This window comes from Suricata suricatta, chromosome 7 (assembly GCF_006229205.1).
Source record: "Suricata suricatta isolate VVHF042 chromosome 7, meerkat_22Aug2017_6uvM2_HiC, whole genome shotgun sequence".
In the NCBI taxonomy this organism is placed as follows: Eukaryota; Metazoa; Chordata; class Mammalia; order Carnivora; family Herpestidae; genus Suricata; species Suricata suricatta.
The window spans coordinates 113049098-113072764 of record NC_043706.1 but is presented as its reverse complement, the minus strand read 5'-3'; the positions used below and the strand labels follow the sequence as shown (position 1 = coordinate 113072764).

At 42.5% G+C, this 23667-nt stretch overlaps 2 protein-coding genes across 16 annotated transcripts in view; one reads left to right on the top strand and one right to left on the bottom strand.

Moving 5' to 3' along the window:
* Positions 1-7135, top strand: part of EPB41L2 (erythrocyte membrane protein band 4.1 like 2) — a 219020-nt gene extending 211885 nt beyond the window's left edge. For 14 of the 15 annotated variants that reach the window (XM_029943386.1, XM_029943390.1, XM_029943392.1 and 11 more), the window contains one exon: positions 5878-7135. The gene's annotated coding sequence lies outside the window, so the exon portion shown is untranslated. Of the gene's footprint in view, positions 1-3116; positions 3170-5877 lie in introns of all 15 variants that reach the window. The other variant, XR_003910426.1, reaches the window with a different exon arrangement.
* A 5322-nt stretch (positions 7136-12457) lies between these two features.
* Positions 12458-22701, bottom strand: SMLR1 (small leucine rich protein 1). The gene is made up of 2 exons (XM_029943400.1): positions 22508-22701; positions 12458-13021 (listed from the first exon to the last, which is right to left on the bottom strand). The coding sequence occupies exons 1-2, from the start codon at positions 22632-22634 to the stop codon at positions 12915-12917; spliced, it is 234 nt and encodes a 77-aa protein (XP_029799260.1). The 5' UTR covers positions 22635-22701; the 3' UTR covers positions 12458-12914.
* Between the last annotated feature and the right edge of the window lie 966 nt (positions 22702-23667).

Here is a 23667-nt window from a genome sequence, read left to right as displayed (position 1 = left end):
CAGAGAAACAGTTTCTGATTGGCATTTCTGAGACGACCTCCCCAAAGAGGCAGGAGGGAAGCCGCTCTGTGCAGAGTGCTCGGGAGGGAGCACATAGGGATGTGAGCAGAGGGCAAAGAGTGTGTGGAGAAGCAATGAGATGGCGTCAGGAAGAGCAAATCCTACACCTGGGTATGCGTTGAACTCTCTGCAGGGCTTGGAAGACTTGTCAACGGCAAATTTTAGATGGGAGGTCCTGACCGTACGTGTCAGTACCGTAGTTTAGACCCTGCTGTGTAGGTCATCTGCACAGGGTGCGTGAGTAGGGGAAGGGCATTTTCTGCACTGTTCTTCAGGAAGGTCAAATCCATCAGTAGAGCGTGGGATTGATTGAAAGCGTGCAGATTAGATGAAGCATCCTATAAGGGAACGATTAGACTGGTTCAGGCAATTAACAGTGAAACCAACACCTCTGTCCTCAGGAGTAGAACAGAATTTAATTTGGAAGCAAACCCTACAACACTTGAAATATCGTATATGAATATCTATAAAAACAATATCATTCATCGGTTGCCTGCTCTGTGCCCAGCTTTGTTTGAGAACTTTGCCATTTATTATTTCAGTTAGTTCTTACAGCCATTCAGGGTGTCGGTGAGGACACAGAGGCCTGGAGAGGTTAAGTGTCTCACCCAAATCACACAGCTGGTGAGTGACAGAGCTTGGCTGACCCACGGTCAGTGTGAATCCCATGCCACGCTGCTTTGAAGTAGGCTTCATGACGGGGATCTTTCAAATAACTGACTCCCACCAATGTACTTGAAACATGATTCACTTTAGCAGAATTTTGTACAAAAGGTCTTTGAGGTTGCAGCTATGATACAAAGCTAAATGAACGCATAAAACTGTATTTTGTAAAATAATCCTGTTTAAAAATGAGGCAAAATTGATGTTTTCACTTGACAGGATATTCTGAAATTACTGTGTGGTAATAATTCTTTAAGAGGGACTTGAATGTGTCAAGTGTAAAGATCCTAATAGAAACAGCACTGTTGGTTTTATAGGCGCCTGGGTGGCTCAGTCGGTTAAACATCTGACTCTTGCTCTTGACTCTGGTCATGATCGCACTATTTGTGAGTTAAAGAGCTTGGGATTCTGTTTCTCTCCTGCTCTCTCTCTGCCCCTCCCCTGCTTGTGCTCGCTCGCTCTCTCTCTCTCTCCAAAAATAAGCAAACGTTAAAAAAATTTACTGTTAGCTTTAAAGAAAACTCAATTAACTGGCCTGCTGGCATCACTAACATCACTCCCTTAGTCTCCTTAAAGGTAAGGGAGTTTAACTGGCTTAAAGCCTAAAGAGATCTTGGCCGTGGACAGTGTGGAAGGAAAGAAGGTGCTCTTCCTGACTCCTGCCTCTGGAACAGGAATGAGCTGTGCTGGAAAGGCAGACATGATTTGTTTGTTTGTTTTAACAAATGGAAATTTGGAGAAAACATCTCAAAATCGACTCATGAAAGCAAAAAATACTTAGGTAAATTGATGTGATATTAGCAAACCTGAACTGAACTTTTGTCTGTGAAGTGAAATTGTGTTCACGTGTACATTATCGAGCACAATATAGTTGGCACTCAGAAGAGACAGAGATGGGAGTGGAGGGCAACCGGGTCCAAGACCTGAAAGTGAGACCAGAATCTCCAGGGGGCCGCCGGAGAGCCTCTTGAGGTGAGCGGCACCCTAGCAGTGTTAGGGTGTTCAGCCAAACCAGGCAAAGCAAAGCGATTCCGCTGAACTATTTGTTGAACAGGTGCTGACCTGTTGACCATTTGGCCAAAAAGGGGGAAAAAAACCCAGCAAAAAACGCTAGATTTAATTTTTCCTTCTAAATTCAGCAAACAAATAAATATCCAAGGGAAGGAAATGGTGATAGGTTAGAGACAGCAGATTCCACACAAGCAATTCCTAAGCTTGATGGTCTCTGGACACTTTACTTTCTTAAATATTGCTGAAGAACCCAAAGCGGTTTTGTCAAAGTGAATTCCATCTATCAAATTTCACCCTAGTAGGGGCACCTGGGTGGTTCAGTTAGTTGGGTGTCTGGCTTCGGCTCAGGTCATGACCTCACGGTTCGTGGGATCAAGCCCCGCGTCGGGCTCTGTGTTGATAGCTAGCACAGAGCCTGGAGCCTGTCTTCAGATTCTGTGTCTCCCTCTCTCTAACCTTCCCCTGCCCATGTTGTCTGTCTGTCTGTCTCTCTCATAAATAAAACATTAAAAAAAAAGAAAGAAAAGAAAATCAAGATTATTGAAATTTGCCACATTATAAATTAAACAGAACAAATTAAAAATATTTATTAAAATAGTTCAAAATAATCACATAGTGAAAGTAGCCTGACTGCTGCAGGCAGTGTGAGGTTCCAGTGATATGAAATCCAGGAAAAGCCACAATGAGTGAGACACTAAAAAGATCAGCGGTTGCCAATGATCTCATAAGAAGAATCTTTAAATTTTCGGAAGCTATCAAGCTCATGGTGGCCAGACCACAATTTTCCAAAATTCCAGTTTTCACCTGAAAGCCTGAATTTTATCACTGGCCACAAGTATTGTCCACTGTTTTCCTTGAAATAATAGGCTCACCTCATTTTCAAGAAAATGCCTGCCAAATTGAATAACATCATTTGTTCGTCAGTAATTCTTAAATAAAGAAGGTGGTTATGAAAATGCAGCCTCTTCAGTTCACAGTCCAAGCATGATTTATTTTCTCTAGACATCTGTTGTCCTTCTGTATGCAGCAGGAGTGTTCTGTGCCCGTTTCATTCCATAGAATGTTAAAATGACATGAACTCAACAGTTGAGATGTAAGACAGTAATTTTCTGTGTTTCATCAAGGACATCCTTAAGTGCAGCTGCCTGCTGCCTTGCCACCTTCGTTTCTGTGTCACTCCGAATGTACGGTGGTAACAAACAGTGACTTCGGTACAATGTGGTGCCACTGCTTTGACTTGTGTGTCACGATGTCAGCAGGGTTACTCACCCATGTGGCACTGTCAGTGAAAATGTCTGGTCCCTGGAAATGACAACCAGTATCCTAGTGTGATTATGAAATAGCTTTGACTTCATGACCCCCTGAAAACGTCTCTCCCTCAGGTCTACAGACTTGGAGAACTGGGCGGTCTGTATAGAGTGGTGGTCCCAACATGGTAAGTGTTGGCTGTTCCCTAGGTTAACCAAATAGAAACTTCTCCTACTTGCTCTTTTGGCTCTAGGACCCCTCTTAGAATGAAAATTCTGTTTAAATATTAAAATCACATGTTCAAATTAAAGACCAAAGAAGACAGTTTAGCACTAGAAATAACTGAATCCACAAACTGTTGTGTTTAAAGCTGAATGTTACACTTGAGTGCATGGACCGCGTTTTTATTTGGGGAAGAGTTGGATTATCTCTTACTTAAATATTTTATTCATGTTTTCAAGATCTCCGGCTATACTCTTGCCCTGTTACAATTGAATCTTAATCCGAAACTAAATGTTACGGATCTTGCATTATTTTAATTATTTTGGGTAAAAACCACGTTTTTGCATTTTTACTGAGAATCCCCTTCGGATGAGTGCTTTACCACTTACAGGCGGGATTTCTAGGGGTTTGGGTCAAATTCTTTTTCACACGTGCACCTTTGCAGTTTATTACTCAATCCTTTTCTGGAGTAGAGCATGCTCAAGTTTGAGACCCTGTGTGAGCCCCTGTCTCTGGAAACTCTGAGGTGTGCTTTTCAGATGCAGTGATCAAACCCCTGTGCTTGAATTTGATTTCCCACTGTTCATCAGGCACATTAAGCTAAATTTGAGTGTTCAGAACCCTGTGAGGACCTAAGGTGGAGTAGGTAACTGTATATTCCCTTGAAGAATTTGGATAGAGAGTTAGATCTGTGATTAGATGAGACAGCCACCTTGACCTATTCCCACACTGGCCAAAAGATGGGGACACAGGCTAGGGAATGGCGCTGTAGTAGTTAGTAATGTTCACCGACATGGTATATTCTGGAGGTGGGAAACTGAAGCATGGAAACAGTGGTTTGGGCTTCTGTGTTTGTTTACTTGACCAAAACCCTAATACATAATATATAATCCATATACGTCACAGCTTTGATCTTATCCAAACTCAAGGTGACCATTACAACGTTGCCAAAAGGGAAGAAGCTAGTAATTAGCACCAGTATTAATGACTTTCAATTTGTATTGACAAAATAAGATGTCACAGATAACTCCCAATTCCAATGTGATTGGTATTTTTATCTATTTCCTCTCCTGAGCCCTCAAGTTTCTGTTCATAATACTAACCTAAAAAAGGATGACTTGGTGTTTTCTCCATTGATTCCCACCCCACCCCACCCAGCCTGGAATCAAGCAAAGTCCTAAAGAGTAATGAAATAGCCAAAAGCATACAACAGGTGGGAGATAATGAATTTGATTAATCAGTCTATCCTCAAGAGGCTAGAATAATATCTAAGATAAATCCCAATAGTGGGGAGTTTTTCCATTAAAACAAGACTTAATTTTACATCACCTACAATTTGCCAAAACTTTCAACCAAGCTGAAGTAGAAAGTGAAAAACTACCTTCTCAAAACTTTCTCTCGGGACTAATGCACCATCCTTACTTTTTGTCTATCTCTCTGTCCACTCCTTTTTTTAGTCTTCTCTTCTATCTACCCACCCCTTTGATTATGGGCTTCCCCAGCCTCCTGTCTCTCACTTTCCTTAAACTTGCAAAGACTAGTTCACCTGCCAGTTATTAACCCTTTGTACCAACCTAAAGATCCATATCCATGGTCCTAAGACCTCACCTGGGCTTTATGCCTTCTTTCCCTCCTTTTGCGGTCCCAGACTCCAGACCCAATAGTGCTCTCCGGTACTTTCTTCCCATTCACCACCCCCTGATTGTTCTTCAGCAGGAGTACCCGTCTGTTCCTCACTTGGTTTCTGCAGCACTCACTCACGCCTGAGTCCTCGTCATCCAGCCAGCAGACCTGGCCTTCCTGTCTCTCTCCTCCCCGCCTGTAGCCCGGTCATCACACTGAAACTGCAGCGAGGTTTTCAGAACCTAAATCAGGCCATGTCCAGCCTTCCTCAAAACCAGCCACCGCCTCTCCTGGGCTTGTCCTGCCCTGCGGGAACTCGCCACCCACCCCTGGCTCTGACCTGTCTTCCACCTCTTGCTCTCTACTCCGGCTCATCACCGCACACGGATAGCTGCTCTTTCATCTGAACGTGCTTCCGGAATTCATTCTTTTTTTGTCACATCGTTTGTACTTGTCAGTTGAGTATTACCAAATACTTTTTTTTTTTTTTTTTTACCTGACCTTCCATTACTCACTGTAATACTCCTTATTCCCAGTAATGTCCATTTCCTCACGGTCCTGTTGCTCATTCATTCTCGGTCCCTTTTATGCCCCTTACTCTTGATATGCCCCCTGAATACCCATCTCACCGGCTCATTTCCAGCCTCTTTCCCCATCCCGTTCTCCCACCTGAAGCACCTTGTCCGTTCATTTCAAAGAAGTCAGAATGGACTTTGCGTCTCCTCCTTCCTGTAATCTAGCTTTGAAGACTATATCGGTTACTCCTTTTTGGATTTTTAATGTATGAATTATCTCTGTTTTATAATTAACTCTTTTTTTGTGTGTATTCTTAGTTGCCAGTTGTTTCCAGGTGCTCGTCAGTTCCCCACACATTGTAAGGTCCCCAATAGTCTTTCCTCCTGGCCTTCTGGTAAACATGCTCTTTATGGTAGAATTAGGCAGATCGTAACTGTTGGTACTTGATTTGGAATTGGATAGGACGTTACATTTGTTTTCTCAAGTCTCCGTCTTTGGAATATTTATCTCTTACCTCTCTTTTTTTCCTCCTAGACATGCATTTTCTAAACAACATTCAACTTCGTGAACCTGAAGAATTTTGACCATTCCAAGTCTTAATGCCACACCACTACTCCAGCGAATTTGTACTATGACTGGTAACCGTGACCAGGAGCCTGAAGAATTAAAATGCCAACAACCAAACCTTACCTTAACAGCTCTGGTCTATACTGTTCCCTCGCATTTTAATACAATGTTTTGTTTTATAACCACTTCTAAATATTCTTGATGATTATTATTTTTTTTAATTAGGGAGTTTTGTTTTTGTTTCCCGTTTACTTTGTGTACAACTACCCGCTTTTTAATCACTCCTGTTGATCCAATGAGAGTGAACAAAGCCAGCCCCGGCTGGTGAGGTGTTTGTTCACTTGACCAGGTGCTGTTGTGTGGAAAGGAAACTCGGTGACTAATTTCAGTAGCATCTTTCCTATCTTCCAGACTCTTCCCGTCGAAATCTCACAGTACATATCTACAGATTTTTCAGACTGCAGTCAATATCCTGTACGAGAAAACATTAATACAGATTAAAAGCATTTCTTACATCTTGAAAATTTTCTAATGTTTGAGAATTTCATTGGGGATATTTTTTATATTGAACCCCGTTGACTTTCCAGTCCTCTGACTTTGTGCTGAAAAGTCCAAAGTCAGAGAATGTCCAGACTGGAGATCACAAAGAAGTTCACTGACCACGCACTGTGTTTAGAGACCCTGTCACACCACAGTGCCAATGCTTCTCAGACACGTGCCCTTCGGCAGCATTCCAGAAACAGGAGGGGAGGAGGAGGAGAAAATCGTTGCTTCCCTTCTGCTAAGATATTCAGGCAGCTTAAAACCTTAGTGCTTTCTTTCTTAACATGTCCAAATTTCAATACTTTCCATTATTTGAACACACTTGTGTAGAACACTTGTTTTGTATTAAACCTCCTTGTCTACTTGTAAAACTGACCTTTTGTTACAGAGCAGGTGTATCTGTTTCAGATAGTTGAATGATTCACACAAGGTTGAGGACGCCGGGGAGAGGAGTACGGGCTGTGGTGGTGTTTTTGATGGTTGTGAGGAAGCTGTACCATTTACCAGCGGACACCAGAGACCTGATAGGGACCCATTAACTGTATTGAACGTTTTTTCCTTTGCTTTTGACCCTTTGTATAGTTACAATGCCAGATTAGATTTATAGCAGCTTCAAGTTGTATTAAATGATATTTTGCTTTCCATAATACTGTTATAAAATAAAGTTTGTTTATTCTCTGAACTCATTATTTCTCTTCTTTGAAAAAATTTTTTAATGTTTGTTTATTTTTTTGCATTTATTTATTTTTGAGAGACAGAGCACGAGTGGTTTATTTTTGGGAGAAAGAGAGAGAGAACATGAGCAGGGAAGGGGCAGAGAGAGCCGGATACAGAGAATCCAAAGTAGGCTCCAGGCTCTGAGCTTTCAGCACAGAGCCTGCTCTTGGGCTTGAACTCATGAACCACGAGATCATGACCTGAACCAAAGTCAGATGCTTAACCAATTGAGCCACCCAGGTGCTCCAGTCACTTCTGTCTCTCTCTGTGTGTCTCTCTCTCCTTTTTTTTTTTTTTTAACATTTTTTAATGTTTACTTTTGACAGAGAGCGCACCCGCGGGCACGCAAGTGGGAGAGGGTCAGAGAGAGAGAGAGAGAGAGAGAGAGAGAGAGAGAGAGAGAGAGACACAGAATCCAAAGCAGGCTCCAGACTTTGAGCTGTCAGCACAGAGCTCGACATGGGGCTCGAACTCACAAACTGTGAGATCATGACCTGTGCCAAAGTCCCACGCTTAACTGACTGAGCCACCCAGGAGCTCCCAGTCCCTTCTCTTTTTATAAGGGCTTAAAAAATAAACTGGAGTGTTATTTTCATTCAAAAGTCCTACTATGTTGTGAAACATAGCTTTTGTTGTTCAGATCTTTTATAATCTGCTGCTGCTGCCAGCATCACTGCTTCGAAGTGGGTAACGCAGCATTGAAAGTTTGGAAACCATTGTTTAGAGCGCCAGATCCCTCCTGCCTGCTTACACAATACACCCTAGCGTTTACAGATTCCCCAAGGGATAATTTTGCTTTGTGTATTTCTTGTTTTGTGCTTAGAAAATATTTTAGCTGTACCATCTGAATCCTCTTCATGTTTTGCTCTCCTGTCCAATGGGCTTTAATGTATCAGGCGGATGGGTTCTGCCAAGGAGCCGTGTCTGTGTTTAATTGGGGTGGTTCCTTGTGAAACTGTTGCCGAGACGCATTAAATACTGAATTTTCTTCTAAACATTGAAAACATTCTACAGCAAATGACCAACAGGATATATTCTTTTTTATCATGTTATGTAGAATTTCTCTCTCTAGTCATTTGAAGTGAGCGTGTTAAGTACAATTTGCATAACCATCTTATTTGAGATCTGTTCCCACAGAATTCTCTCTCCCCTTTTGAAAGGTCTTTCTCACTTCCTGCAGGATTATTACAGAAACAACTCTCTAAAGAAACCAATCTCAGCAAGCCAAGCCTTAGAAACATCAGGGGACGAAATGTGGTGTGTGAATATATTTCACATCAGAAAGCTTGCATTTATAATGTTCGTATTTAAAGCGGAGGTTGCATTTACCAGGGTTTTTGAGCACCATCTCTGTCCATGCTTCCAGTGATAATTGCCCTGATAGGAAGTGTCTACGGCAGCGGCAGTGTTTGAGTGAAGGCTTAGTTTTATTCAGCTGAGATTGGAAGGACAGGGCTTGGGGTCCAGAGACTTCTAGAGCATCTGTGGGGCATAACATCCAACGAGCAACTGGGAACAGTGTTAATAAGTAATGCCATGTGTAGTTGCAGCAGCAGGGCTGCTGTTCTTAATATTTTGTATTTCTTAGAAAATATCTCTCAGGATATTATAATTTTTGTTTGTAAACCGAGCTTTCAAAACCCCAAGTGGGATGTTAGAATGATAAAATAAGAAAGCAGATTAACAAGGTTCACTGAGGTGAGATGTCCAGGGGCTAAATGTTTATCTTGAAAACAATATAATTGTAAGGTGATAAGCAAGAATTCCTTTTAGTTGCGTGGGGTTTTTTGTAAGTAACATTTTGCATAAGTCTTATAGTTACCCAGTGTGGGATGCAGGAAACAGTGCATTTTCCAGAGACCACAGTTGGATAAAACAGGGTTATTTTTTAGATGTGTAGAGTTGACAGATGCTTGGTATTTCACTATCAAGAGTAGCTCCTGTTTTCCTTTATGGGATGTACTCACTGCATAGACCACAGTTCATGCAGTAACTATCACCGGGACTCCAACAATGAAACACTGTAGCCGTAATTACTGCCCACCATGGACTTCATTAAGTATTATTCCTTATTTATGGACACAATTATATGATATCTGAAAACCTAATTGAGAATTCAGTTATAGGTAGGGAGGAGTGAGTTGTGGTTTAGATGAAACCAGATTGGCCATGAGTGGATAATTGCTAAAGCCAGGTCTTGGTAAGTAAGGGTTTATTACATCATTCCATTAAAATATTTACTAATAAAAGGCTTTAAAAAAATACCCTAAAGCCCCATAATTAAAAAAAAAATTCTTCCTTCATTGTTAGAGAATACATTGTTCTTCATTGTGTGGTGTCATGGTCAGTTTCCACCTGTCTTCCATGTTTGCAGGTGAGAGTAGGGGATGTGAATATTACTGCTGAGACAGTAACGGTAGGGAATATTTCTTGCTTAATTTTACAGATGTCAAAATGGCCTCGGACGGATTCTTGCATGGACCTGTTCATGTACTTGCTGGGATTAGGCCATGGTGTGGCCTTCGCTCCGGAAAAGAACGTGGCCAGCTGGCAAATCCTAGGTGCCACACTCCTGACCCTTGGCCACAGGGTCAAACTCACTGACCCTATGTATAGTTATGGTGCCAGATTAGATTTATAGCAGCCTCCGGTTGTATAAAACGATACTTTGCTTCCAACACCAAGGCCTCAGAATCCTGCAGATAGACCTTTGAATCCCCTGCTCAGTAACTGAACCATGTGACCTGAATGAAGGCACTTAAGTATCTCTAAAGTGAGAGTACTAATACATCTCAGTGCAGGGATATTATATAGGTTAGATGAAATAAAAATGTATACAATGCCTGGTAGAGCTCCCAGGTCAGTAACACCCTCAAAAACATGACCGCCATTGTGAGTAATGACAGCACCGTGCATGGGGAAGATCATGCCAGTCTGGGCTGTGTCCTGAGGGCTTTTCCTAGAATTCTGTGTTATTAGAGGGTTAAGACATCTATTAAGAAGGTTTTAGCTTTGGAGGTATGTGGACCTCACTTCCTGGCAGGGGTCTCTTAGGGTCTGCTGGTCATCTACCACATGGAGGCAGCTAGGGTTGCTGGGGTAAGAGACTGCGCAAATACTTGAACACTCTGGCTGCAAGGTTCCTCACCACAGACCCCTGGACAGATTTCAAGGGGCTGGACTTTCCCCCAAATATATGCAAAATTGTGAGGAGATGCCTGTTTCACAGGAATAAATTCCTGGCTCTCATCAAATTCTCAAAAGACTTCTTTATTATATAAATAAAAGTTTGGAACCTCTGCTCTTAATAATCTGGTCTGGGAATTGTGGGTTTAAATAACTAGAAAAACAACAGTGGAAAGAATATTTTAAATCCCCAATCTGTTTGGTGTTAATTATCAATAAAATACTTTGCATGTTTTCTGTTCTTTTTGTCACTCATTTGCCAGGGCAAATACCATTGTGTAAATTCTGATAAACTCAGACGTTTCTTCTGATGAGCACACTAATTATAAAGTCAGCAAGAATCACAAGAGAATCTGTTCTAAAAATTGTTTTGAAAGTCAGAAAATTAATTTCCAAAAGGTGTTTTAATAGTTATGAAATCTGGGGGTGCCTAAGTGGCTCAATCAGTTAAACATCTAACTCTTGATCTTGGCTCAGGTCATGATCTCACAGTTCATGAGTTCAAGCCCCATACCAGGCTCTGTGCTGGCAGCGTGCCTATTTGGGATTTTGTCTTTGTTTCTCTCTCTTCCCCCCAATAATTAAACTTAAAAAATAGTAATTATTTCTGATTTCAGAGACACAGTGTGGCCAAAGAACTTAAGATTTTCAGGGAAGAGTTATTTTTGATGTATGGGGGAGTGTTTGTCTGTTCTTGGTTTTCTAATGCTGTTAAATTACTCGAAAATACTAGAGGCTGTTACCTGGTCAGATAAATTACAAGTAAGTTTGCTTTTTAAAGGTTGCAAATACACATTTCAGAGAACGTAACGTGTTCTTCCTTGCCCAATTTTCTGTTATCAATTTTTATAGGTTCAGGATGGAGAGGAATGGTCATGGATTTCAGTTTTCCTGCACTGTTAACAAGCGAGGTAGAAAGGTAGAGTTCACAGCTATATTAAAAAAAAATTCTTTGGTTAATTTTCACTGACTAAATGACAACAGAGCATTATTTTATTGAAGGTCTCCTGTTGGGGAAACAATTGGGAATTCTTTCAGGTACCTGAACATTAGACATAAGAGTAGGAGCCATCGAGAGAGCCCTTGAGGCTTTGGAGCACAGGATGGGATAGAGTGTAGGATAATGGAAGGAGAAAGCAGCCGGCTCTGGGTGGCAGGAGCCATACAGAGCAGCCACGGGAGTCCAAGCCTGAATAAGACCTTCAACTCTGGACTCTGTCTAGAGATCAAGGGCATGATTGCAGCTGACTGGCTGTGTTCCGTGCAGGATTTCACGAATTGAGGAGCAGTGTCTTCCAGCAGATTACAGCTGGGACTGGTCTTTCCAAGGGAAGACTTTTTCTCGTTACATGTAAAAAACATGAATGTACTCCTTGGAAATTGCTCTCGACAGCAACGAAAGAAATAGGTCTGGCTTTAAACTCCCTGGTTAGGCTTATCCCTGAACACATGTACGTTTGGAGCTCCTGTGTTACTGCAGGAGCGGGCCTGCATTTCCCCTGGGAAGGCAGAGGTGGTGGGCTGACACCCACCAGAGCCAAAAGTCAGCCTTCCCTCTGTTTCCAGAAGAGGACGGAGCCCACCCTGGTGGCCGAACCACAGATTTGGCTGGCAGCTGGGAATACGCTACATCCCTCACGCCTTCTGTGCAAGAAAGCATTTTTACATAATCTGATTTCCATCAGGGGCTAAAAAGAGATCCCTCCCAGAACTGATAGAATATTATTCCCTCCATATGGCATGAACTCTATTATTTTAAATTACCTCCGTCTAAAAGCCCCAGCAGACATTTCCATTGTAATCAACTGCAATAAAACACAGAAATGAGTGTCTTCCAGCACTTGAGTTGCACATTATACAAGAAGTGCAAATGCGTGTGAAGAATTTGGAGCGGGGAGGTGTGGGGAGCTAAGAAAACCAGCAGCAGTTGTGCATTCTTGCTTTTGGTCATTCACACAATCTGTTGTAAGACTGTATGTCGCTACAGAAGTCAGTGCATTTCTTCCAGGTGGCCCAACTCATTACTTTATAAGGTTAATCACACTAATAGCTTGTTAGATTCACACGCAACAATTGGAATATAACCGGACTCACACTTAGATCATGGGAAGCATCTTTTGTTGACGTGAACCAGAAAACTGTGGAGAGCACAACATTATCACAATCTGTTTTAACTACCACTTTCTTTTTGGTTATCTAAGATGGCTCGTTGGGGCTCCCCCCTCAAAAAAAGAATTCTGCTAATGAAATGTTGACTTCTTTCTGTATTTAGAAGTAGTTCCTTGATGTTTTGGTGTTAGAGGCAAATGCTTGAGTTATTCTCCATCGGAGTTACATGAAGGTTCTGTTCTTCCCTTTATCCAGCAGCACATTGCACATATTTCCAGGTCATTTCTTGCTGAAATCTGCATTCATGGGTGATCTGTAACCAAGTATGGAGAGACTCTGCTTGTTTTGTGGGTTGTGACCAGGCTGATGTGATTTGTGAAAGCAGCTGGGAAAGGGAGAGAAGCAAACTCGGCCGGAAATGATGTCTGAAAGAGCCCATTTAAGAGTCATCACTCGGTAAGCGGAGGAAGTGGGAACACGCACGCAGAGGGAATCCACGGAGCTCCCAGGCACTCGTCGTTTGCTATCCATTTGCTGTCTACCAGGATTTCTTCACCTGTAAATTCAGAATAATGTACTCTTCTATGGGATTATGTAATAGAGACGCTTAAGAATTTTATTTCAAGGGGCGTTTGGCTAGCTCAGTCAGTAGAGTGAGTGACTCTTGATCTTGGGGTTGTAAGTTCGAGCCCCACATTGGGTGCAGAGATTACTTAAAATATTTTTCAAAAGAATTTTATTTTAAAAATAGTGTCCAACAAGGGCATCTGGGTGATTCAGTTGGTTAAGCGTCTGACTTTGGCTCAGGTCATAATCTCGTGGTTCGTGGATTTGGGCCCCATGTCAAGCTCTGTGCTGACTGCTCAGATCCTGGAACCTGCTTCAAATTATGTGTCTCCCCTCTCTCTCTGCGCCTCCCACACTCATGCTCTCTCTCAAAAATAAATAAAAACATTTGAAAAAAATTTAAAAATAGTGTCCATCAGAGTAAACATAGTCTTATAAAAGGTGAAAACTTGCAAAGAGTCCAGTCCCCATCCAAGCAAATCTTATATTTTTTGTACTTTCCGATGAACTGCTCTTCGAATCTCGTAGCTGTCCCTCTGGATAATAGCTGCCGCTTTTCAATGTGGTCAAGAACAAGCCTCTCAGTATTCTTTCTATTTTTGCTGTTGTTAGAGTTTATTAACTTACATTATTAGCTAAGCTGCTGACCGTTGCTTTCTGACCAGTAGAAATTCGCTGTACTTTAGTTATTGATCAGTCCCCAAGTCACCTTCTCTTTGTTCTCTGGTACAGGGAAGAGCCAGCCCTGCGTTTGTTTTGGTGATGATTGGTAGTCTGTGACAGCTCTTCCTTAACTGAAAGGAAAGCCATCAGTTAGTACTTTGCAGACAGCTGAGTGCCTGCCATTGGACACGGACAACTTGTAGCAGTTGTTGGCCAGCATTTCTGCGGGGTCCCCAAGGCCAGGTCCCCACAGCAAGGCCTACGACAGGACCTCACTTTACTCCCCCCCCAACACTTCCAAAAGAAATGTAAATGTTTATTTTGAAAAAATGGTCCCCGTTGTGTTGGGCAAATTACTATTGTAATAATTGTTACATACTACATACTTTTAACATATAGCAGATTAAGTGGTTGATTAAATTTATTAAGACTCCCTCATTCAATAAGCATTTATTAAGCATGTCTGTAGGCCCGGGGCTGGGGATGCACAAATGAGTAAGATAAGAGTTTCTCTCCCTGCTCCTCCTCCCACCCCCCAAAATAATGTGTTTGGGCATTTATAATCCTTAGATACGTCAGATTAGTTTTCTCTCTTTTACCTTTTGGTATCCTTTCCTGAAAACTGACAGTTTCAACTTTTATCACCCGCATACTCCTTAACTCCTTAAAATACAACTTCAGTTAAAGCTATTCCACTGAACTATTAAAACTCATCAATGAGGGGCGCCTGGGTGGCTCAGTCGGTTAAGCGTCCAACTTCAGCTCAGGTCATGATCTCACAGTTCACAGGTTCAAGCCCCACATTGGGCTCAGTGCTGACAGCTCAGAGCCTGGAGCCTGCTTTGGATTCTGTGTCTCTCTGTCGCTCGCTATCTGTCTCCCAAAAACAAATAAACATTTAAAAAATTAAAACAAAAAACCCAACAAATCAGCAATGATATCCCAGTTACCAAATGTAGTGGCATTTTTCAAGCCCCACCTTCCTTTCTGGTAGCGTTTGACACAATTCCCACTGTGTTCCAGTTATTTTCAATAAAATATTCTGTGACCCCTTTTCTGTGTCCTCTTTTCTGATCCTGTAGCTTCAACTATGACCTCTCAGACAGTAACAAATTTGATCTTTAGCTCTGAAATTTCTCTTGAGATCCCAACAAGTATCACTTGGGGTCTTCCTGGTACATTAAAAAAATACATCTCTCTACCTGACTGCCACCAAGAGACACAACTGAACCTGCTTTTGCTCTTCAAATTTGTATTTTCAGAATTATAATAGATCATCCAAAGCCAGAGACCAGGAGCTTATAATCTTATGGGAGGTAGTATATGTTTATAGACTTGAGTCTGAAAATGTTCTCTTTGGCTCCCATGTCCAATCCAAGCAATTTGCCCCTTGCCGGACACTTCATATGCCACGTAGCCCAGGACACATGTGCTTTCCCTGAGCCGGGTTCCTCTAGGTCTCCATGACTACTTGTCGTCATAGTTGAGAGGCATTACATGTGCACAGGACAGGGACAAGGCTGCATGAGCCTCGATATTTAATAGCTACTATTTGTTGAGTACTTGTTATGTGCCAGACACTGGATGAAGCCCTTTGCATGTTTTATCATGTTTAATTCTTAATGGCATTATATTGTAGTCACCCTTGGCAGTCTGACTTTACAGATGAGCAAACTGAGGCAGGGAGAAATCAAGAGGAAGCAATTTGCCTAAGATCCCAGAAGAGGATAGATTCAGGATTCCATCCCAGGAAGTCGGATTCCAGAGCCACAATCTCAACTACTCGATTACACTGCCTCTTCACTGGATTATTGCTCGTTCAAAGGTGTTGCTTGAGATGGCCCATGGTTTAGATAATAAATTCATTGAAATGTGAGTTATTTCTTCCTTTATTTTATTTTATTACTATTTTTTTTATTTTAGAGAGAGAGCTAGTCTAGTAAGGGAGAGGGGCTGAGGAGTGAGAGAGAATCCCAAGTATGCTGCATGCTCAGCATGGAGCCCTACGTAGGGTTCGATCCCATGACCCTAGGATCATGACCTCAACCAGAATCAAGAGTCAGAGGTTTAACTGACTGAGCCACCCCGGTGCCTCTCTTCCTTTTTATTTTATTATTGTTTTTTAAATGTTTATTTATTTACTTCAAGGTAAATATTTATTTATTATTTACTTATTATTTACAGGGAGAGGGAGAGAGAGAATGTCAAGATTCTCAGGCCCTGAGCTCACAGTTCAGAGCCTGATTCAGGGGTCCATGTCGTGAACCATGAGATCATGACCTGAGCCAAAATCAAGAGTCAGATGCCCCTTTCTTTTATTTCTAATTACTAAGGACTAACTGTGCACACATGCTTTGAATGCGGAGCCAGGATACAAGTGTAGAACTGAAAATGGGTGACCCGAATAACTGTAGGAGTGGAGAACTAGAGGAAGCTCATCAGTCCACAAGGAATTCTCTCCAGCACAGTGTCTGGTGCAAGGCACAGCACGGAGAGAGCAGGAGCAGTAATGCACCCTTCTAGAAGAGCTTGCCACCTGGCCATTGTTACAGTTAATCGGTCTGTTGAGGAAAGTGCAGGGAGACACTGGATAGGTGAGATTGGCAGGTGGCCTTGAAAACACCTGAGTTTGTTAATTGTGGAAATCGTGCAGGCAACAAGTTTTCCCCATTGGGCCATAGTAAAAAAATGCAACCTCCTTGCCTCAGGGCTAAGGTTTTAGGCTAAGGAATCACCAAAAGAATCACTCCTGGAGGCACCTGGGTGGCTCAGTGTATTAAGCATCAGACCTCAGCTCAGGTCATGATCTCACAGCTTGTGGGCTCGAGACCTGAATGGGGCTCTGTGCTGACGGCTCAGAGCCTGGAGCCTGCTTCAGATTCTGTGTCTCCCTCCCTCTCTGCCCCTGCTGTACTTGCACTGTTTTTCTCTCTCAAAAATAAATAAACATTAAAAAAAATCACTCCTGTTATATAAAGAGATCAACTCCTCTCAAAGCTTTTATAAAATCCTTGCCATGTTTAAAATTCTCCTACACTCGCCTTCCATATTGGCGGTAAGTCTATTTGCCTGGCCCAAAAGGTTTCATTCAAGCAACAGGTATCTATTGAACACGTCATCTGTGTTCAATACTCCAGAAGTTGTGTGTTGGCTGAGAAGGGTAGCCCTGGAGTTGGCCAGCCAGGATTCAATTCTTGTCTCTACCACTTTCTAGGTGAGTGATTTGGGAAACTTAATTATTATAAGGTAAATTTAATAACAGCTATCATAGGGGCACCTGGGTGGCTCAGTCGGTTAAGCGTCCGGCTTCCGGCTTCAGCTCAGGTCATGGTCTCACGGTTCGTGGGTTTGAGCCCTGCGTCGGGCTCTGTGCTGACTGCTAGCTCAGAGCCTGGAGTCTGCTCCGGATTCTGTGTCTCCCCCTCTCTCTCTGACCCTCCCCTGCTCGTGCTGTCTTTCTCTGTCTCTCAAAAATAAATAAAAAACATTAAAAATTTTTAAAAAAATAATAGCTATCATAATGACACAAACACTGCTTCTTGGAATTTATAAACTAGCAGGGGTAATAATGACTAACAGTTTTGAGAACAGGCATTGTTAAGAAACTTGTGTGTATGACCTCATTTAATCCCCACAGCAATCTTATAGCTCTGCTATTATTCTATTTATTTTATTTTTGAGAGAGAGAGAGAGGGAGGGAGGATGTCAGCGGGGGAGAGGAGCAGAGGGAGAGAGAGAGAGAGAGAGAGAGAGAGAGAGAGAGAGAGAATCTGAAGCAGTCTCCCCATGCAGCAAGGAGCCTCATGCAGGACTCAATCCCACAGTCCTGGGATCATGACTTGAGCCGAAATCAAGAGTCAGATGCTCAACTGACTGATCCACCAGCTGCCCCTCCCGCTATTATACTATTTTACAGATGAAGAAACTGAAGCTTCAAAAGGTTAGGTGGCCATTGTTACAGATATGGAATTTGGTCCTCATTTGGTTTGACCCTGTAGTCTGAGCTCTTAACAACTTCAGAATACTAACCCTTAAATCATTCTGATTTTTCCAAATACCTTTTTCCCTTTTGTTTGCTGACTACTAAAACATATATATGAAGTTCAGTGAATGATGTCTAGCGACCTACACATTTTCAATATTTGAGTTGTCTTTGAATGTAAGTTGCTGAAGGCCAGAATGTGATCATGTACTGGACCTTATTTGGATCTAACTCCATACGAAAACTCTAAGGCATTGAGTAGACACTTTAAAAAAAATGATTATTTTTGGCAATATTGGTTATTTAGACAGCATTTTGTTCTTGATCAGGGTGATGGAATTTTGAGGGCAAAGAATGGCACTGAAAGTAGAGACTTAGGAATGTCTGGACTTGGGGAGATAAGATAATCCAAACTTCTACTAATGAAATGTTCACAGTAGTGGTTGATGAAAGGTTTGATAGATGGAAAGTTCAAGAGTCAGACCTCCACCTCAAGAGCTACTCCTCAAGGCAACTGACAGAGATTGAAGAGTGCAGGATGCTAGAGAATTTTCTTTCTTACTTTGTGAGAAAATTGATGTTCTCTACATACTAATTAAATTTACATGCACCATTACTTCCTAAGGCTTCAAGTGTAGCGATTAATGCTGAGTGATTTCAGTACCTCCACATGCTTTCCATCACATCTTAAAATGTCTCTCTTGTCTGATGGGCTAGGATGGATGGGGCAGGCAAGTTGATTTTCTTTTCAGAATGCAGGACTCTGGGGTTCTGTGAACACACCAGTTAATCTGTCAATGTCCCTTTCTTTACAGGAACAAAATAGGAGTGATTACACTTGCCATAACCCCAGATGGAAGATTAATGACATGACATTTGACCATCTGGTTACAGTTTTTAAGTGGGAACTGCTAAATAGAAATACAGACTGGCAATATTTTATTTGGGGCGAAGTGATCTCAATTGCCCTCAAACTATAGAAGAGATATTATTACTTCCATTTAGGAAAATAGCTACATTTTTAAAAAGCTACATGTTCTTGAAGTTTTGTTTTTTTTTTTTAAGGAAGGTTTGGAGCAGAAAGGGAACAGATCTATGTAAAAATGGAAATATGCTTAGTCTAAGGTTGTCTGGAAACACTGGAAAACATAATCAGGAATTATTCCACAAAAGGGTGCACAGTTCCCATTTGGGAGAAGACGGAAAGGTAAGCAAGGCATGGCTTAAATAGGAAATTCTTGAGAGAGTGATGTGTTGCAGGCTGCGCCTCAGCGGCCCTCCTGGCCGGGTACTTATACGGATAGTGCCCAGGGCCCGCTCTCCTCACCCCACACTGCAATGGGGACCCAGTCTCAACTGAATGAAAACCGACAACAGGAAGCCCGCTTTGGCCCCACCAGCTGGGCAATCCTGCAGATGTTTCCTTGGAAGGTTTCCGGTAACAGAATGCTAACAGTCCTTAGTATTCTTTCCAACAATAAGCCTCATTTGGGACCCCTACTGCATTAAGTGATTGATGCAGAGAGTTTTGCTGGCTCCTCCCACCTCCTTGCTCGCCCTTCCTGGGCTCCTCACCTGTAGCCCGGAAGCTCCAGGCACACTTCAGTGAGAGCCAACAAAAGGGGACAATGGAGAAGCACCGCTGAAAATGGAGGCTCATTACATCGATGTGGGGGCCCCTGAGCTGTTTAGAGGGTTCTCTTCCAGTGGAATGCTCTGCTCTAACTTTGGGTTAACATTTAGGGAGAAGGCAGGTCATTCATAAGGCCGTTGAACAGACAATGAGGCCAGAGTCAGAAAAATAGAGATTTGCCATGTCTCTCCTTCAACTAATACCAATTTTGTGGGATGACTTTTGTGGTTTTCTAGGCCTGGGATTGTTTTCTTAGTTCTAAAAGCCCACAGTGAAAAATCTGTGTCAGAGCCTATGAGCATCCCTGGCATATGGTAGATTCTCAACTAGGTGCTGAATGAATGAAGGGGAACTCTTCCTCCCCAGAAGTATGGTGCAAGTTTGGAGCAAGTGTCAATGTTGGTGAAAGAACTCTACCCTGGGGGCATTGGCCCTCATTGTGGAGGGCTAAACTTCTAGCTTTCCTTTGGTTTAAATGCTGTGTTGCAAAAATCAGAGGCTTTGATTTCTAGATAACTTACGTGGGCAGGGAGGTGTCAAAGAAGGAAGGATGTCACTGTAGACCTATCATAGCACGCACGTTGAGTACGTCCTTGGGGCCTGGCACTGTGTGCAGCACATTGCCTACATTTTGTCCGACCTCAGCCCCCTGTGATGCCAGGCCACATATTCAAGGGCAGGCTGCCTTTTCCAGGGCCTTCTGATATGTCTATATTTTATAATTCTCTATAGTATCTAAATATCTAAGCAAAATACTGTAGACCCATTTAATTTTAACTTTTCCAGATTAAAGATGTCTTCCCCCAAATATCACCCAGGGGTAAATAAGGCTATAAAACCAAGGTTCATCCTTTTTTCAAGAGTGTATCCCAAGAGCAGGTGTCCTGCTGAATAACCTGACCTATAATAACTGATAAGTAGAGGCCAGTAAGAGACTTGGGAATCCATGAGTCTATTTTGGTTTGTTGTTTGCCTCATTTAATGCTGGATACCTTTTTGAGATACTAAACACTTTATCTGAAAAGGCAACCAGACATGCAACTTGAGAGTGACATGAACAATTCAAGTCTCTGGCTGGGATATCAGCATCTTGTTACTGCTCCGTAGGGCGCTCAGTGTCACTGGGGACCTGGCATGCATGTGCACGACAGTGGCCATTGCAACACCTTTAAAAGACTTTCAAAATGTACATGTTTGCAGTGGCTGCACATTAAACCCGTTTGGAAGACTAAAAACCCTGAGGCTAGGGGCCTGGAGATTTCTAATTTTCTCTTTCTTTTTCAGAGGCTCTTTTCCAGGACTCAGTGTTAATAAATGGCTACGTGGCAGAACACCAGTAGACTGGTTTTGAGGATAAACTAAATAAAGAAAAGGATGTAACACATAAAACCTGTAGAGCAAGACAGAATATAGCTGAGGCATTCAACAAGAGAGTGGATCATAAAAATGAGACCCAAAAAATGAAAGGCTAAGGTCTGTTTGAGTATGTTATGATTGGAAACTTTTGTAATGAGCTCCCTGTCCTCTAGGATTTCTTGATGTTCTAAATCTCATCTTAGAAATATCCTCAATTGTACTTCTATTTGGTTTTAGGTCTAATTGAAGGGATTCTTCATTCAGGATTCTGAACACTTGTTTGCAGAATGGCATCCATGAAGGCATTGCTTGGACTTGGCAAACTTTAGTGGAGAAGGAACGAATTTCAAATTTGTTTTCAATAGTGCTTTAATAGGACACTATTCCACATTTTATTTTATTTTACTTAAAATTTTTTAGGTTTTTTTTTTTTTTTTTTGAGAGAGAGAGAAAGACAGAGAGAGGGAAGGGCAGAGAGAGGGGAAAACACAGAATATGAAGCAGGCTCCAGGCTCTGGCCTGTCTGCATAGAGCCCAATGTGGGGTTTGAAACCATGACACATGAGATCATGACCTGAGCTGAAGTTGGACCCTCAACCAACTGAGCCACCCAGGCGTCCCTGATACCATCCAACATTTTAAATATTACTGGTTTTGTTGCTATTGCTAAAATAACTATTAACCCTTATGATACTAATCTAGTGTTTGCTGGGCACATTATTAACAATCTGTGAAGTCAAAGTTCAGTTTCATTAATTTAATTTTGGCAGGAAAACTGGTCTCAAACTAGGACCCAATTGTCTATGTCCAAATCACTTTGAGCTTCCTGAGTTTTGTTTTGTTTTGTTCTATTTTGTTTTGCTTTTCCTTGAGACTGTAGTCTCATGGGGGCACCTGGGTGACTCAGTCAACTAAGTATGTGACTCCTGATTTCAGCTCAAGCCATGATCTCACTGTCTGTGGGTTCAAGCCTTGCATTAGGCTCTGTGTTGTCGGTACAGTGCCTACTTGGGATTCTCTGGCTCTCTCTGTCTCTGCCTTGAGCTCACTCTCTCTTCTCTCTCACAAAAAGTAAAATAGACATAAAAAAAAAAAAGACTATAGTTTCATGAAAAGTTTACACCAAACCATCAACTATCTATTAGGGTTTGACATTTGCCAAACACTGTGACAGCACAATATCTGGCACGTTTTCCTTCTTTTTTTTAAAAATTAATTATTATTATTATTTTATTTTAGAGAGTGCGACCTGAGGAGAGGGACAGAGGGCAAGAGAGAGAGAGAATCCCAATTAGGCTCCATGCTCAGCACAAGGAGCCTGACACAGGCATCCCACAACTCTGGAATCAGGACATGACTCAAAATCAAGAGTCAGATGCTCAACCGACTGAGCCACCCAGGTGCCCTAGCACATTTTCTTAATGGAAGGTGAGAAAGAAGTGTGTGTACGCACACTCATGGCATACGCACCTACACACCTACGTGTCATGTAGAGAGGGCAGACCATGATACACGTTTTAACGTTTTTGGAATATATGCCCTGAGAGAGAGAAAAACAGTCACATGTGGGAATTACTGACTCATAGTTGGACTATCCATGAGAGGCTACAGTTAGGGGTGCCCACGGTGGGCCGCAGAGCCCAGGCACTGTCCACACTGCTGAAGGCATCGAACTGTGGGTCCGCCGGTGAACCTGGGGTAAGAGAGCGCTTAGTGAGAAGTGCCTGCAGATCACAACGATGTGTCGCCCCAGGCCCCCCGAAACACGGCCACCATTGGCTTGTGCAGGTGAGCTGCAGAAGGGAGCTTCGAGCTCCTGCCCTCTGTGGCTCCACACTTACCCTCCATCAGTTTGATTCTGAAGTAGGCGATGAGGAGGAGCAGCAGCAAAGTCACAGGCAGGAAGACCCCAGCGAACAGGAACCAGCCGGGGAGCTCCCTCAAGAATGAGGACAGCACAGGGCTCATTGCCAATCACTTGGCCCCGGGGAGGCCAGCGGGGCGCACTCAGGTGATGGCGGCTTCGCTCAGAGTGTGTATGTGTTTCCTTCTGGGGCTCCAGCCTTTGCTCAGCACGTCTCAGCGGAAATTTTGTGGACTTTGCTCTATTTCAACAGCCCCGTGAATGCTGAGAGGCTTGCTAGCGGGTTACTCTGTAACTCAGCTACGGAGTGTGGAGGAATTGAAATGTGATTCTTCCAAACCATTCCAGAGAGGAGCATTTATCTGGCAGGGTGGGGAAGGACCCCAGGAGGCCTACATGTCTTTGTATTCAGGTTATCTGGAAGGAGTAGTACCTGACCCAGGCAAATCTCATTGTTATATGTATTCTACTTACATATGCCCAGACCTGGGAAGAAGTTTTTCTACATTTGCTTAATTTCAGAGTTGAAAATTACTTAGTAGCCATGTGCTTGTCCCTATGTCTAGAAAAAATGAATTTTCCTTCATGTGTAATTGATACAACTAATATCGAGGAAGGAGGAACCTATTCTCTCCATAGGTAAAAATTCCTCCTAGTATGTCCTGCTCTGAAAAGTGTCCTGCACTTGGTGTATTTATTTATTCAATAAATATTTAATTCTACCAGCACCCAAGCTCTTGGTAAGATGCCAGATGTACCAAGAATAGTAGATCGTGGTGCCTGCCTTCTGAGAGAGGAAACAGACACAGAAAGAGGTAATGGCTCCAAGCGATGGTGATGGAATGGATGCTATTATGACTCCTTTTTCTTCATCACTCAGTGCATCAGCTTTTGCCTCCTGCCTTAGTAGTTTGCATTCCTAATTATCTTCCACTGAAACTTTTCTGTGGCCCACCATTAGCAGTAGAAGGTGTGGCCCCTGAATGATAGTGTTACGGTTTGAGCGGTAACTACAAAGATTCTGGGAAAAGAAAGGGCCATAAATGATGTTAACACTGACTTGTTGACTACATTGAGTCGCCACTGGAAAGAGATGGGTCTACTACCCTCAAAGCAATGGAAAGAATCATTTCCATA